The sequence below is a fragment of the Macrobrachium nipponense genome, chromosome 43 (assembly GCF_015104395.2).
Source record: "Macrobrachium nipponense isolate FS-2020 chromosome 43, ASM1510439v2, whole genome shotgun sequence".
NCBI lineage: Eukaryota > Metazoa > Arthropoda > Malacostraca > Decapoda > Palaemonidae > Macrobrachium > Macrobrachium nipponense.
In genome coordinates, this window is record NC_061104.1 from 32,487,695 (window position 1) to 32,505,897 (window position 18,203).

At 38.1% G+C, this 18,203-nt stretch overlaps 1 protein-coding gene across 1 annotated transcript in view; it reads right to left on the reverse strand.

Annotated features, from left to right (window-relative positions):
- The window catches only part of LOC135213632 (thioredoxin-related transmembrane protein 1-like), a 108,568-nt gene that overhangs the window by 11,443 nt on the left and 78,922 nt on the right, over positions 1–18,203 (reverse strand). Inside the window, exon 4 of the mRNA XM_064247662.1 lies at positions 3,673–3,792. Coding sequence (XP_064103732.1) covers positions 3,673–3,792 — 120 coding nt within the window. The remainder of the gene's footprint in view (positions 1–3,672; positions 3,793–18,203) is intronic.

Consider the following 18,203-nt stretch of genomic DNA (forward strand, 5'->3'; position numbering starts at 1 on the left):
GAGGCCGAGTGGATTCTTGACAGAGCACCAGAGATTGCTGGAAGGGCCTCTGATTCTCTTAGTTCTATCCATGTAATACCTAATGGCCCTAACAAAGGAAAGGGGCCTTTCCTCCTCTTCTGGACCAAGGATGTCCATAAGATTTTCAATGGTAAATGTGCACAGCCAGGGTTGGATGGTGTATCGTATTTGCCCAGGAAACCTAGTGTAAAGGTACAGACTGCGTCTCCTTGTGTGAAACCAATTTGCATGTTTGGCCTTAGTTCACTCACTCGTTTGGTAGTGGCCAATGCCACGAAGAAGAGTTTTCCTAATCAAGTTCTTAAGGGACGTGGAACTGGAGGCTCAAAAGCTGGGCCCGTTAACCACTTTAGAACTATGTTCAAGTTCCAAGACATGGAGTCAGCTCTTGTTTATTTGGAAGTCTCAAAGGACTGTATGAGGGCACTAATATCTTAGTTAGAAGCCAAATCTAGGCCCCTATGTTTGCTCTATAGCCTACACCCATTGATGGTGGTTGAAGAGAGCCCCTTGGCAGTCCTCAGGAATAGGAGGAAGTCTGCTATCTAAGCTAAAGAGGTTTTAGCAGAAGAGATGTTACGATTACTACACCATCGACGGAAGACAGCCCACTTGGATTGGTAGACTTGGCTAGAAGACTGATGTCAACATCTACCAATAGCTTCCACAGCTTGCCTGAAAATCCCTTCAATCTAACAAGTCTCCCAACAGTCTGAAACCAGTCAGAGCTAGGGCAGATAGTCCTTGATGGCATTTCCAAAGGTGGGGCTCTTTGAGTAAATAAGGATTTTGAGGAGGCAGTCTGGGAAAGCCCACTAGAAGTTTCAGAGATCCGGGAACCATTCCTTGAGTGGCCAAAACAGAGCTATCAGGGTCATCATCACATTGTGATGGAACCAAAATTTGTTGAGAACCTCCCTTGCCACGTTGAAAGGAGGAAAGGCGTAGAGGTCTAAATTCTACCAATTTATGAGCACTGCATCGGTAACCCATGCTTGAGGATCTGGAACCGGCAAACAAAATAGGAAGACAGTGGTTCTTTGATGTAGCAAACAGGTCCACAGTTGGTCTGCCCCAAAACTTTTATAGACTGTTGCAGATTGTGGAGTTTAAGGATCACTAACAAAAGGATTTGTCTATGCAAAAGGGCTGCTGTTGTAGCAGAGAGAGATCTCAAAGCAAAGAACAAGGGTTTTTTTTTTATCTTGGACAATTGAACCACTAGGTCCTAAGAAGATTTCTCCTGCAAGTCAGTGGCTAAATCCCCCCAACAGCTGACTGAGGAAAAAGGTAATGCTTTTCAAATGTTTAGTATAGAGTAAAAACCCCCTTATTCGCGGGGTTCTTTATGGAACACTTATAGGCATTATTCGCGGAAATTTCACCTATTTGTTGTATTTTTCACTGAGATATTTACTAACTAGAACTTTCATATTTTCATGACTAAATGCACTTTTTGTGATAAAACTATTAAAATACTCAAGTCTAAGCATTTTTGTTTTTTTTTTGTTTGAACTATCAAAATACACATTTTAGAGGGGTTTTAAGTATTTGTGATTTGAGCTATTTGCATGGGGAAAGGGTCCTGGTCTGCATCTCCAGCAAACATGAGGGGTTCACTCTAGTAAGGCAGACGTTTGTACTGACATCACTCCTTTTAGTGGTGAAAGAGCACAACAATTCCCTTTTCTTTATCACTCCATGGGAGAAAAGGGCTATAAGCTCCATGGAGCCATCTCTTATGGCTTTATCGGCATCACGAAAGTATGCCCAGCCAGTCGTCAGAATGGTCCATTGCCAAATCATCACAGTCCTCGATCTTCCTGGCAAGATCCTGGCAAAAGCACCAATCGTCCAATCAATTCCATGGGAGCAAACAACTTCAGCAGACGAGAAGGCAGAACGGCATGCCGAGTCAGTCAGGCCCAAGATATCCCATTGGGAGAGGCAGCACCTCCAAGGGATGAGGTTTCTCCAGTAGAATAATGATTCTTTAACTACCTCTTCCTCCTCAAAAGAAGAGATTGGCGACATGGATAAGACATTGGAAAGCCTAAGTCTAGCAGCTTTAAGTACCCTAACCTGTCTGCCACCTACTGTTAACATGAGCAAAAGATGGGTCCTTCCACTGTGGGTGCATGCGCACTAGAGCTGGATGGTCGCTCGGCTGGCAGAGCTTGGCAGCTGCTGCCGAGCATGCACATGAAGTTAGTGGGCACTGGGGAGTTGGCACCAGGTGCTCAGAGACTGTGACTGACATATGTCGCTCAGGTGAATACACTTAGCACCTAGATGACGAAGAGGAGAGTTTCTTGTTCGTTACGCACCAAATACTGGCACACTGGTGAAAAGTAATCTGGGCTGTGCCAGGTACTGCAACCTGGTTGGGGACTAAGAGAGAAATCTCTAGTCTGTTTAGCAGATCAAGGGATGGCTCGTTGCTGCTATGTCTATTCAGGGGATGGGACATGCCAATAAGACACCTAGAATGCCTCTTGTTGGGGCTACACTCCGAGTCTGAAGACACTTACAGACTCACCCTTCCACTGGCAGTCTGTCTTCCACTAAGCAAACCAGTAGTGACAGGTTCTACTGAGGGAGAGACTTGCCTCTGGGCAAACCCCTTGACCTCCGGTATCTTCTCCCAGGTTCAGGGGTGTGACAAGGAGCTTTGTCTGGAAAAGTTGATGAGACAGACAGCCTCCCCTCCACTGGCACTGGCACAAAACTATTCACTTTGTCCATCAGGACTTTTAGGGACGCCCTTAATTCGGTCAGATTGTTGACTACAAGGCCAAATCTACGTTCAAACATAACACTCAAGGCTGGCTAATCATTAGGTTTGGAAGCATGGGAACTAGGCACAGGAGTAGATGGTACAATATTAACGATATCAGGAGGACTAAAGATGGGGGACAAGGCTACAGCAAGGGAAGAAGGAATGGCTCGATCATCTACTCTTAGTTTAGGAGCCTGTTCTAGGCTATGAGGCCTAATCTCGACTCTAGAGGCTTCCTTCCTTTTCCTATCTCTATCTAGCTTTTCTAAACCATTTTTTAGCATCTTCCACAGCCTTTCATCCCAACATTTACATATTTCACACATCAGGTCCTTTGAACACACTTGTCCTCTACAGATAGAGCAAATCATATGGGGGTCATAAGTTGCTTTGGTCAAGAGGGTTTTACATCCCTCCCCACAATATCTAATGCTGAAGGAACTAGAGTCCAACACCGGTAATTGTCGCAAATCGTAATATACTGCTTAAACAAAGATAGCCCACCAGAGAAGTGAATGCATCACCAAATCCTGAAGGGATATTCCAGAAAAATTTTGAATTCAAACCATGTACTGCATCTATCTGATGTTATACTGAAAGCTGGCAGAAAAGAAGTGAGCTCCTCTGTTTTGTTGTTCCTATTGTTCCCAGTGAGGGGGTAATCACCTATGTACACAAAAACAATAGCAGCACTGCCATGAATTTCAAATTTAAGCTGCTGTGCTAGTGGAAAAGTATAGCTATGTAATTACTTGGTAAGTTACTTATATGAGAATCAATTTGGCAAAAAAAAGTATGGAAAATATAAAAATCACTCTTAACACTACCAGGACTTCCAGTTTAACACTTTTACAAATCAAATGAAATCTTACCAGGCCTAGAAGAGCACCCACAACAACTGTGGCTAATGCAAAGACTAAATATGATCCCCATGTAGGCAGCCCATATTCCTCCACCAGCACAGAATGGATTCCTCGTAGTACCATTGACAGCTAAAATACAAAAACACTTTAAATAACATATGCAAACATAATCACACTTTTAATGAACAGACAAAAAAATCAAGGTATTCTCAATTTTCAATAATAAATTCACATCAGTGTTTTACATAACTATTATACAAGATGAATAAAAAAAAACTTTAAACATCTGGTATCTCACCAGGTGCAAAGTATGGTTTACTAGAAGATTCATAAACAAAAATTCCAATTCTGGTATCTCAACAGGTGCAAAGTATGGTTTACTAGAAGATTCATGAAAAAAAATTCCAATTTGACATATTTTATCTTAAAAATAAGCCAAATTATGTATCTACATTCATCATTCCTCATATAAACAAAGTCTGTAAATGAATATAGGCTAAGAAATTCTAAGCTTTTTAATGCATAAGATGTAAAATTATATTACAATAATTACTGATTTGTTTACAGAAATGACAAATTATTTTCACATCTACCAAAGAGTTTGAGCACCTAATGTATTTAGTAATTGAAGATAATTTCTTTCTTTTCAATAACAGGTAATTGGAATTGGAATTTAAAATTAAGTAAACACTGGGACCTGAGGCCATTTAGCACTGAAAGGAAAATTGAAAGCAAAAAGGTTTTAAAGCTGGAAGAGGAGGAAAACATTGCAGTTACACCATAGAACAATTGTTAGGAGAAGGTGGAACATAAAATGGAAAAAAGATATGAATGCAGGTAGACCAAAAGGAATGAAAATCCCCACAGAGAATAATAGGTACTTGAGACAGTTTGCAGGTCTATCCATGGGTATAACCCCTGTCTGCTTCCTTGGGTTTAACCCCTATGTCTGCTCCCTTTATCAATATTTTTTGAATCATCATAAAACAAGTGGTTGCCTACTTGCCAAAAATAATTTACAGCTTTAATATATTAACAGTGTTATGAGAAATACAAAACGAATACCATTACCACACTTGTGCATCCAGCATTCAATTTTTTATCCATTTAGTATTTCATAAAGTGGTGAAATATTTACACTGATTATTTCAAGTCTAATTGGTTTACTGAAAACATCTTTTACGGTTTACATGCATAGATTTTATATTAAGAAACTTTATCCAACTAAACAAAACTGGTCCTGAATGCAATGTACACTTGAGGTTTCCTTATGAAGGGTATATGTAAAATGTGAACCAAGCATTATATAAGAACTAAAGAACTTTTCCAGTTATAATTTTATAATTACCACAAACAGACTTAAAACATATTGCATAATAACTTTCAAATAAAAACATACATAAGTTGTACAGAGAAATTGCTAAGTGGCCTGTGTTCACAGGTTGATTATAAATTTACAAGTTCCAAATGCAATTTGGAATACTGTTCTAGGCATTACAAATTGTTCCTTTTTAATCACCCATTACAATACTGTCAGTTCGTTATTATTATTAGTACATATGTATTATTATTATTATTATTATTATTATTATTATTATTATTATTTCATCAGACAACTGAGATGATTGTCAGCTCTCAAAGGGATGGCCAAAATGATTTATTTTTACTTGTATTAACTGATTTTTTTATATTTTGTTGATTAAGTTACAATTTTAAAAACTTGGATTACGTAACTGCATTTGCAAATGCTGAAGCTTTCTGACAAAATTTAAATTGGATTTGCTTCCAAAACTTGATAATTGCTGACGATTATACTTTGCATATTCACACAGTAAATAAATGATTCATCGATATCACTACTTTACATTCAGAGCATAAAGGCCCACAGGGGCCATTGAGATATAACAGTGAAAGTTACCGAGTTCTAAATCCTATTATTTTCTTATTACTAAGTATATTTTTTTTTTTCAATGTTAAAATTTTTGTGCTCTGACCTTTGCCAATGATATATGTGTTAGTATTTTAAAATTGTACTCGCCTACATTTGAACACAGACAACAAATATATTATATATAAAAATTAACAGTGTTCTATATTAGACCTGAATACGGAGGAAACTAAAGCCATTCTGGTAATGGGGCCTCCCAATGACTATGAATCACCAAAGTAAAGCAGTCTAACCAAACCACCTAGTCATACTGATTTAATCTTTGAGAAAGAAAGCAAAAATTTGAAGACAAAAAACCAGGCAGCAATGGAATCATATCATCAAAACGATGTAGCAAAATATTTTAAGTACCAATGATTCAGAAACAGACAGTCAATGAAATCCCATCAACATAACCCTTGCGGAATCCAACTAACAAGTGCCAGACAACCAGCTAGGTCTCTACACTAAAATCAATCACCATAAGACAGACACCAACCATTTAACCACAAAGAAAAGGCCAATTATTAAACAAGCCATGGATGTTCATCTGTCTGTGCCAGTGAAATTTCAAGTATACTGTAACAAACATCTAAAATTTGTAAAACAGTTACTGATTTTAAAAACTGACCGAAATTTCCTTCTTATTCACACAATAACAGAACCTAAAAATCAAATCTTAACCCTTCATTTCAGACAAACAGAAAACACGAATGCCACTCACAAAAATGTGCAAAGGTGCATGTGTACATACATAAAAATTGCAACTAGAGTCTGCTCCATTAGTTTATGTAAAAACAATTACTAAATAACATAATGTATATAAATTTCTAGTTTTGCCTGTGTAAAGAAGACATACTTTACTGGCCAATAAAAGAAGTAATTTGCGCCATGCTATGGCACACATAAGTTCAACAAAAGATGTCAAGCTATCATACTGTATGAACACAAAACCACTTTGAATGAGCATATAGCCCCTAGTATACTCGTGCCTTCACAGGTTTGTATGTGCCTTCATCAGCAAATGAAACAAAATTAAATGTTTACAGGTGTATATGGTGATATACTGCAATTAATCTTTGTGAGGTCATACCTTACTTGGACACCTTGCTATCAGACTCACCAAACTTCCCAGCTGCCTCATTCTTGCCTTCATAAAATGGAAACAGCAAATTTTAAAAGTTATTTGTACTTTTCATAGCATACAAACCTTAAGTTCTTTTCATAGGATTTAGACTGTGAATGTATGCTGGAGCAGCAGTTTACATTTTTCTGACAAGGTAGTTAATTATCAACAAGTAGGAAGCCCCACCCACCTATTGGTCTACACTCCTCTTTCGCTTTCAAGTGCCAGATGTGAGGGGTGGCTGAGGTGGACCATTTAAGTCAAGAACTACAAGTTTGCATGTCAGGAAAAATACAAATTACCATACATTTCTACGTATAAGACGACCTTTAATGCCTAAAATTCACCCCTAAAAATTGGGGGTCGTCTTAATTAGGGGTCGTCTTATACTGCAATACTAAAGATCAAACCTTGAATTCCAAGAGGTGTATTGTAAGCTAGCCTTGGCCTCGGTGCTATAGCCTAACCACCAATATACACGAAGATTCACTTTATGAAATAAAATTATAATAAACTTAATAAAACCATTATTACCCTATATATTATTGGCATATCTTCATAACAGATAGCCTATTTGAGGAATAATTCGAAATCAATGAAACAGACTTTTATCTAGCCCTATGCAATCCCAGCTGAGAAAATGTAAAACTTGACTTAAGGTTGGCTCACAGCAACCTTCATCTTTCGGTAACCTTTTAGAAATTTCAATGGTAGCATAATTAAAGTAGTAATAAAATTTAGGATAACATAATACTCATTTTCCATTAAAAGTTTCTCATAAATATCACAAGATTGGTCACATGTGCCACCATCACAGGGATTCCAGTCTCGTTCTGGCAAGTTGACTTTAGCTTCGTTGTTGATATACAAATCATCATTTTTTAAATGATTTTATGACACTTTCTATTTTTACGTTCCTTCATGCTTATATAACAAAACACATCGAACATCAAGTGAAGCAGCACATAAAGCTGTTTGTAACTGTTTCAAACAATTCAGTTTTATGAACAATAATTGTGTGTATGATATTGTATTATTATTACTGGTTGTTTGAGAATGGGGACGAAACGTAAACAAAACAATGGTTTCCCTTTACCGCAACCTTCTGTATTAAAATCATAAAGACTCGGCTTTGTTAAACCCAACTTTGATCACTTACGAAAGGAATGTATGTATCTCTGCATTAAGTTCCGTTCAGCAACGAAAGACTGATGATATCGGTAAAACGCGATCAGCTGAGACTGTAAACAAACCTAGAATGCAAATGATGCTTCTCTCTCTCTCTCTCTCTCTCTCTCTCTCTCTCTCTCTCTCTCTCTCTCTCTCTCTCTCTCTCTCTCTCTCTCCAATTGTAATATTAATTGAGAAACAGCCGATTGCTGACGTCATTTAAAGTATCTATCGAGCATTAATTAAGAGCTCCGTTAAAATTCTTTAACCCTGCTGATTCTCAATGTGGCTTCCATAAGTAAAAATAAAATACATTTTTGTTCATCTCTCATGCATTGGAGATTTCAAGAAAGAATACTAGTGAATTAAAGCTGCAGGTTATAGAGGCGGCAGTAATGTTCGGAACTGGATAAATCACACCTACTTAATGCTTATACAATGACGTTAAGCAATATGTGCACGTTTTCAACCAAACTTTGTTAATTAATGATGAAAGGTAACCCCGAATTATATTTCTTCTAACAAATACAGGCAGTCCCCGGGTTATGACGGGTTCGGCTCACGACGTTCCGAGGTTAAGGCGCTTTTGAATTATATTCATTAGAAATTATTTCCAGGGTTACGATGCATTTTCAAGGGTTACGACGCCTACAACACTGATCTGGCAGAAGAAATATGACACCAAAAATGCAAAATAATCAATATTTGAAGGTTTTTTTTATGAAAAATGCAATAAGAATGCAGTTTACATAGTTTTCAATGCACCCAAAGCATTAAAAGTAAGGATTTCTTAGGATTTTCGGGTTACAACGCGTCTCAAGAACGGAACCCCCGTCGTAACCCAGGGACTGCCTGTAATGGCAATGAAGATATCAATAATACTCAAATCAAACGAGATTTTGAGAAAGTAAACAATATCAAATGCAAATGATGTACATTACGATGTTACGAGGTTTATATTTTGTAATACAGTAATATGATAATATAGTTATACTGTTTGATATTTGCAAATAGTAATCACTTTTCAACAAAAAACATTTAGGTTTTGTAATTTAGTTGTCCTATACTACAGATATGAGATAAATTCATGAAAATTTGCCATGATTTTGGGCCTTGTCTTATCTAAAGGTTGTCTTATACACGTTAATTTTAATATATGGTACTTTTAAAAATGTGGTAGTATTTGTTCCTACACAAATACAACCTTTGTTCTTCACACAGAGGTTTACCCAATGGTGGGAGGAAATCTGGTCCAACAGGAACAGAGGTAGTGACCTCACACCTCTAGCTTACTTTACATAAGGGATATGGAAGTTGATTAGCCTTTATGACCAATGAGTAATGGGTTTGTATGTAATCACTCAGACAAGTTGCACGAACCAATACAGAAATACTGAAAACAATAAAACAGGCAAATAGGATCAATTAGTTTTTTTATTACGTCTTCTCCCCTTCCCAAGACAGGAGAACTTGCATCTAAGTCCAGAAGGAAAGTGAATGAAATGAACCATTCCCTTCACGACTCACAGGTGTGGTTCTCAATTCAATTTATGACAATTCTGAACACAAATATCCATCCTCCCCATTGCCAACATACAAGACTCCCAGATGACTTGCTATACCTATGCCAATGTCAGGGCTAATGACAATGCGTTTAGGTTCAGATCTAGACCAACAACCTTCATAAAAGACCTGTACAAACTACAAGTCAAGACTCCTCAAGGCAGGAGTTATGATCCTTTCAGGTCTGAATCTCGATTAGACTATGCCAACAGCTCCTGAGGAGTATGAAAGAACTCTTTAAAAGGATAGATCTACTACTAGAATCAAACCCTGACTTAAGACTAATCCATTCCTTAAAAAGTTGGGGCAAAAAGAAGCTTCTCATGGTGAATATAGGCAAAAAAAACCCACTACCTGCTGACAAGTGGCTTAAACCACGGAGAAACCTTGTCTCCAATACCAATAGTAATTGCAGACAATCTTTGCCAGGTATTGCAAAACTCCTATGTAATCTGAAGAGAGAACCCTCTTGTCAGGGGAGATTTTCAGTAACCTCCAGACATGAAGTGCCAAAACACTTAACACCAGAGTTATCAAACTAAAAGTGACTGAATCTGACAGTAAACCAAGGAGGAAATATCTCTTGAGGCCCTTGGACAACAGAGCTAACAGGTGCAGATATTATTCTGGACACATGGAAATCACCAGATTTCATATGAAAAAAAAAAAAAAAAAAGCAACTTCTTGTTGACTACCAACTGAAAAGCAGAAAGGTGAATAATAGGTATGGTTCAAGGTTGTACTCCAGAAAAGAAAGTCTTCCTCCATACTTTCACTACTGCAAACATAAAGAAAAAAGAAACCTCAAAGCTACCAACTGAAGCTTTCACAATATGAAAGGTGTATCGGTCCAGAGGATCATATTTTGAAAACATGCCAAAAGCTCCAGAATTTATTCATGCTTAAGCCTAAGCAAGCTCAAAATTGACATTTGAATGCTTACATGCTCGAAAATCGATTCTAGTAACATGCACATCTTGCCTTGTGAGCAGCCAAGAACGTGCCTTTGTATAACTTTTGTCACTCGCAAAATGAACAATATGAAGGGTCTATTGCAACCAGCTGGACAGCTCGGCTAATCAGCGTCCAGGGAAGTAGCTCATGATGCCATGCCAATAATTGAACTTGGTGTTAATGTTATTATTACAATACTCCTTTGAAAAATCTAAGGAAATTTTATGGTTCCTCACGGAAAGGTAAGGGGATCAAAGAAAAATGTAAGTTTAATATGCAAGATAAACATGATAACAGCTCTGACAGTGATGACATTGGTTTGCCCTCACCAAAGAAAGGATCGCTATCACAGAAATATATTTGTAGCACCCTATGGAATGATGGTGATCCTGATTCTGACTTAATTAATATGACTGATGAAGAGAATGTTGATGACTATAGTGCTGTGATTTTTAATGAGGATATCTAGTACAGGCCTAAGAATAATGACAGAAAAGGTAAGGAAGTATCTTTGTTGGAGGAAAGTGGTGTACCTATGGGCAGTATTTCAGCGGAAGAAAAAACTGATGATTCAATGGAAGAGGAAAGTTTTTGTTAGGACTGTTGTGACAGACAGCACTAGTGTTATGTGTGAAGGAGAGGACTGTTAATAACAATATTTCTATATTTTCCATTATTTATTACAATAAGGATTGAAAATAAACACAATAAAAAACATTATACTATGAAATTAACATGCTAAAGGATACATTTACACACTTAAGCACACTCCATTACCATACGTGTAAAAAAAATATCCACAGTACCATTAGTTTTAAAGAAACATTGATCACAACCATACTTTTGGAAAGCTAAAAATTATCAAACAACATGCAAAAAAGATTTTTGAGAAATCTTTACTGGTTCAAGAAATACTATAAGGAAAAAAGATAAAATGAAAAAAAAAAAATAAATAAATAAAAATATAAACAATAACAATCGCTGTTTGCGACTTCAAAATATATGTTCAATTTTAATTTCAAAGGTATCATGAAGTACTAGTCTTCTTTCAGAATCACTAAATTTTTTTAACTTTGAAAAATAACTTAAAAATCTGGGTAAATGTCACTATTGAAAAAGAAGTAACTTCACTGAACTCAAATTATCATAGCAATATTTTGTTTCATTTTGTCCATGACAAAATACATAACACCATAGATAGATTTTGCTTCATAATGCAACAAAAATCATGAAAATATCTAAAAAAATGAAAGTTGCAAATTTCCAAACATGATTTCAGTCATTATTTGGATTAAAAAAAATGTGATAAACCCTTTGTATTGTGAAGGCCTCAATTGTGTTGCACAGCAGCCTAGTATGCCAGTGCCATAGGAATACATGATAGGGATCCTCATTTTCAATGAGGATATCTAGTACAGGCTTAGGAATAATGACAGAAAAGGTAAGGAAGGATCTTTGTTGGAGGAAAGTGGTGTACCTATGGGCAGTATTTTAGTGGAAGAAAAAGATGATGATTCAATGGATAAGGAAAGTTTTATTACCATTGTTGTGACAGACAACATTTGTGTTAATAATGTGGTGAAGGAGAGGACTGTTAATAATAATATTTCTTCATAATGCAACAACAATCATGGAAATATCTTAAAAAATGAAAGTTGCAAATTTTCAAACGTGATTTCTGTCATTATTTGGATTTTCAAAAAAATTGCGATAGACCCTTCGTATTGTGAAGGTCTCAATTGTGTCGCACAGCAGACTAGTGTAAGCCTGGAGCCTTAAGACAGCGAACAACTTCAACACTACGTGTGTCAGAGGACCAACGTCCCTTTTACTTGTCCCTGGTAAAGAGCTGGTATGTCAGTGCCATAGGAATACATGATAAGCATCCAACCATCAGCCCTGAAATCAAAATCGCCACTGTGAGCAGAGCCAAAGTCTGTGCCCACCACTTACTGGATGCATCCGGCAACAAAAGCATCCCTGGGGGAAAGTGCCTAGTGATACTACCACATGTGGTTTTCCTGTCATCCCACCACAGCCTCAATTTCCCTAAAGACATAACTTCTTGAGACTTTAAGCCTGGAGAGTGGGCAAAGCTGCTCCCCCTCAACCCCAACCACCTGCTTCTAAAAGGACAACAGGAGGCCTAAATAATGGTGACATTGCCTCGTGAATTATCCCAGAAACAACAGGTACTTGCACTTGCAGTAGCCTCCCCGACTATTTTAATGCAAGCATTGTAAGATTCTCACTGCTGCCATATGCCAGCACACCCATGTGCTCCCTCTGCTCAGGAAAGAGGTTGAACTTCTCATAGTTTATCTCCACTAAACTCAACACTACATGTGTCTCAGGACCAACGTCCCTTTTACTTGTCCTTGATAAAGAGCTGGTATGCCAGTGCCATAGGAATACATGATATGGCAATAAAATCAATCTTACTGAGACAAACTTATTCCCAAACACACCAAGAAAGTAATCTGTCCATCTGAAACCATCATCAACTCCTCATAGGATTATGTGGGGGAGGCACTTATAAGCCCTAGACTAAAGAGCTCTCCCTTCTTCTGAGAGTAAAGCAGAGGTATTCAAGAGGATGCAGGGGCTGCATACCAGAACCCCCCCAACTAGCTAAACCTGCAAATACTTAAAACCCCCTTATAAATGCCACCCCCCCCCCAAAAAAAAAAAACTAGCTAAACCCAGCAAATAGTACTTAAAACCCCCTCTATAAATGCCTAGCGCCATAAAACCAGATACCTGATAAAGTCCGCTGATAAATGGGGACTGCCTGTATTGTGTTTGCTCGAACACAAGGAAACCCCTCTAAAAATGTTTATGCCTGAATACTTTAATAGTTTTATCACAAAAAGTGCATATAGTAACTAAATTGATATAAAAATACAGTAATTAGTGAATATTTCTGTGAAAAATACTGCAAATAGGTGAATTTTCTGCAAATCATTAGTAGATATTGTCCATAGAGAAACCCACAAACAGGTGCATCCACAATCTCAATAACGCAAATAAGGGGTCCACTGTAAACGACTCAACCCTGCTCCCCCCACCAACCTACATGTATCCACCGCCAGCGGAGCACCACTCACAATGTGCAGAAGGCAGGAGATGAATGCATCTTTCAACGAGAGACTACAACTGGACCTTCATCATGGCAGACGTGAGGATAGAATTGTTGGGGGCGGATTTTTTAACAGCACACAACCTGCTAGTGGACATAGCAACAATTCAGCTGATCCCGAGAACAATGTTGACTTCATCTCCTCAACAGCCAAACAGACGTACCACCATCACACCATCAACAAGGCAACACAAACACCAACATATGCCCAATCGCACTAGCCACCCCATCGCCAGAAATACAGCAACTCCTACAAGAATATGAAGAAGTATTCAAGGACAACCTGCAGCACGATGACCAAACCAGCAAAAGAAGCATCCAACACCATATAGAAACTGAAGGACCTCCAATCCCCTCACATTTTAGACCTTTGGCCCAAAGAAGTTCCCCTACGCCAAGCAAGTGTTCAAAAACAAAGAAGTAGGAATATGCCAATAAGCCCCCAGTCCCTGGGCACCCCTTCACATGGTACAAACAAATGAACGGAGCACAGATCTTCACAAAAATAGACCTGCTGAAGAGATACTTCTAGGTCCCAGCAGCAAAGGAAGATATCGAGAAGACAGCAATCATCACCCCTTTCAGCACCAACACATTCATTCAACTATAGCTGCTTTGGTCTCCCCAACACGGGCAACATTCCAGAGACTGACGGATGAACTGCTTGGCAAACTTCCATTCTGAGTGGTCTACATCAACGACATTCTAATATTCAGCCCCAACTTCAAACAACACCTCAAAGATATCAAGACGGTGCTATAAATACTAAAAGGAAACGGACTCATTATAAGGGAGAACTGTGATTGGGCAAAGAAAAACAGTAGAATTTCTGGGACACCAAGTGAACCCAGAAGGCATTAAACCCCTACCAGAAAATGTGAAAGCAATCACCAACTTCCCAAAACCAACAACAGTGAAATCAGTGCAAGTATTTTTATGCTTAATTATTATTATAGGTTCATACCTAACAGTGCTAAAATAGGGAGTCCCATACACAAATGCCTAAAAGGAAAGCATAAAAACATATGGACAAAAAATAGAGATAAAGCATTTCTTTTAGCATAACAAGCAATAAGCTCAGCAACCAAACTAATCTTTCCTCTACCCCATAGGTCCCTCACACTGACAACTGACACAAGTAACACGGCAAAGGGCACCATACTTAAGCAGGACACTGATGATGGTCATCGCCCACTGGCTTCTTCAGCAAGAAGTTAACGGCAGCAGAACCTAAATACTTCTCGTTCGACAGGGATTTCCTAACAGTCTACAAACCAGACCGCCACTTCCACCAGAAGCTTGACAGACAACAGTTAATGGTGCACAAGGACCACCCACCACTGGTGCTCACACCTTCACGAAGTCATCAGACATGTCAGCGTGCCAACAACAGCACCAATTCTACAGCATCAAATACCTGAAAGGTTCAGCAAACACCATGGCAGACGCATTATCAAGAAACTGTGTCAACACCATCCAGCTCAGGATTGCCTATCCCAAAATAGTGAAAGCCCTTACTCAACATTGGAGAAACGACCATCGCACCTGCGAAATGAGTACTGAATGCCCTCACCCCACTTGCCAGAAGGGCCTAAGAAGAAGAGCCTTCATGCTTGCCCACAACCTGTCCCACCCATCGGGCTGGTCAACTGCCCAAATCACAGTAGATCAGTAGAACTGGTGGGGAATGAGAAAGGACATGAAAAACTGGATGAGAGAATGCATCCTGTGTCAAACATCCAAAATCACAACCATTAACATTGCCAGCAGATGCCTTTCAAGACCAAACAAGCCTGACATCACCATTCAACACCCAAAAAGTGACGGATCGAATAATGCCAGCGAAGACGACCAAACAGATTACAGTGAATGGCAGAAGCAGAACAACACTGGTTTCCATTGATCGTCTGAAACCTGTGTACATACCAAACACCAACCTACTACTGTAGGCCTCTCCAAGGGGGAAGAGTCCTGTAGGATTCACAAGTGGAGCCCACTCACACCATCACACCAGCCATCATCCTACGACAACAACCCACGAACCAAACAAGCAGACGAAACAGAGACAACATCTCTCATTCAACTGTTGTATATAGGTATATTTTCGTTATTGTTACCGTCTTGTATAATGTATTATCGCACGCGCTGCACAACCAGCTTTCCAACCATTTGTATGTGAACTGCAGTCCTGTCTTGTATAATGTATTATTGTAAGCACTGCACAACCAGCTTTCCAACCATTTGTATATGAACTTCAGTCCTGTATCCTGTACTATTTCACATGTATATTTCTATCTGTACACAACCTTTCCAATTATAATACAATAAAGTTTATATATATATATATATATATATATATATATATATATATATATATATATATATATATATATATATATATATATATATATATATATATATCATATATATCTATATCTCTATATCTCTATCTCTCTCTCTCTCTATATCTCTATATATATATATATTATATATATCAATTCAAGCTACAATGTCCTTTAATATCTAAATTCACTTTACCTCCCAAATGATATATTTTCATATATGTACCGAAGGGGAATTTTTTAATTGATAATAATTTCGTCCCCCATGGGATCGAACCACCGTCCAAGTGGACGGGGACGAAATCAGGACAGTCAGTGACGCTATCCAATCAGCCAACAGAGACGCTATAAGTTCATATCGATTCTGACCTTACAAATCACCCTCGACCTGGGTGCTTTCGTAATTAGAATCGATATGAAACCCCGTCTACCATGTTGGCCAATTCGAGCGTTTGACAGCACGTAGCCTTTTGTTATGAATAATTATCACAATCGAACCGTGATCCTTTTATATATCATTCAAGCTACAATGTCCTTTTAATATCTAAATTCACTTTACCTCCCAAATGATATATTTTCATATGTACCGAAGGGGAATTTTTTAATTGATAATAATTTCGTCCCCCCATGGGATCGAACCACCGTCCAAGTGGACGGGGACGAAATCAGGACAGTCAGTGACGCTATCCAAGTCAGCCACAGAGACGCTATAAGTTCATATCGATTCTGACCTTACAAATCACCCTCGACCTGGGTGCTTTCGTAATTAGAATCGATATGAACTTATAGCGTCTCTGTTGGCTGATTGGATAGCGTCACTGACTGTCCTGATTTCGTCCCCGTCCACTTGGACGGTGGTTCGATCCCATGGGGGGACGAAATTATTATCAATTAAAAAATTCCCCTTCGGTTCATATATGAAAATATATCATTTGGGAGTAAAGTGAATTTAGATATTAAAGGACATTGTAGCTTGAATTGATATATAAATGGATCACGGTTCGATGTGATAATTATTCATAACAAAAGGCTACGTGCTGTCAAACGCTCGAATTGGCCAACATGGTAGACGGGGTTTCATATCGATTCTAATTACGAAAGCACCCAGGTCGAGGGTGATTTGTAAGGTCAGAATCGATATGAACTTATAGCGTCTCTGTTGGCTGATTGGATAGCGTCACTGACTGTCCTGATTTCGTCCCCGTCCACTTGGACGGTGGTTCGATCCCATGGGGGGACGAAATTATTATCAATTAAAAAATTCCCCTTCGGTACATATATGAAAATATATCATTTGGGAGGTAAAGTGAATTTAGATATTAAAGGACATTGTAGCTTGAATTGATATATAAAATGGATCACGGTTCGATGTGATAATTATTCATATATATATATATATATGTATGTATGTATACAGTGGGGCCTCAATAATCACCGGGGTTGGGGGCCACAACCACCCGCGACAAGCAAATATCCGTGTTATCACACCTCAAAAAACCTTAGGCTATACCCACCCCAACTGCTTACTTCAAATAGTTAAAACACCAAAGATGTGACTACCTATACAAACTCTTATAGGCTAACTGCCTATTTTAATAATAATTTAAAACACCTAATATACCTTAAACTACCATATGGGTACTCACTATTGATTGGTCCATGCTATCCTACTAGGTTCGAAGACTACACATGGTACTTATTGCAACTTGACATTTTATAACTGACAATAGCTGCTCCTATTAGTCGTAGTAGAAGGGTGTTGTCATTAAAAACGGCTCCCTTGCCTACTTTATGCCTCCTTTGTTTGTGTGTGTTTAAGTTGTTTGTGTGTATGTTTAAGTTATATGTCTATAATGTCACAAATCTTTTATAAATTCTTTCCTATCTTCAATTTCACCCTCATCAGATCACCAAACAAAAGTATATTAGCTAACAATTCCTTTCATTTTCACGACTTGGCTGCTGCACGAAACTAAAAGTACATAGCATATCCATTTCGTGAATGAACATATTTATGATTAAAAAACATGATTTACTAATGATTACATCACCCAACTATAATATTAATGTATAAACAGAAAAATACAGCAATAAAAATCTATTTTTGCCTTTTGTTTACGTTTAGAATCAGCTGATTGACATTTATTAAAAAAGAATTAATTTGGAAAAAAAACAATTTAAGTTGCTAAAAGAGAGAGAGAGAGAGAGAGAGAGAGAGAGAGAGAGAGAGAGTCCTGTCTTGTATAATGTATCGTAAGCATTGCACAACCAGCTTTCCAACCATTTGTATATGAACTTCAGTCCTGTATCCTGTACTAT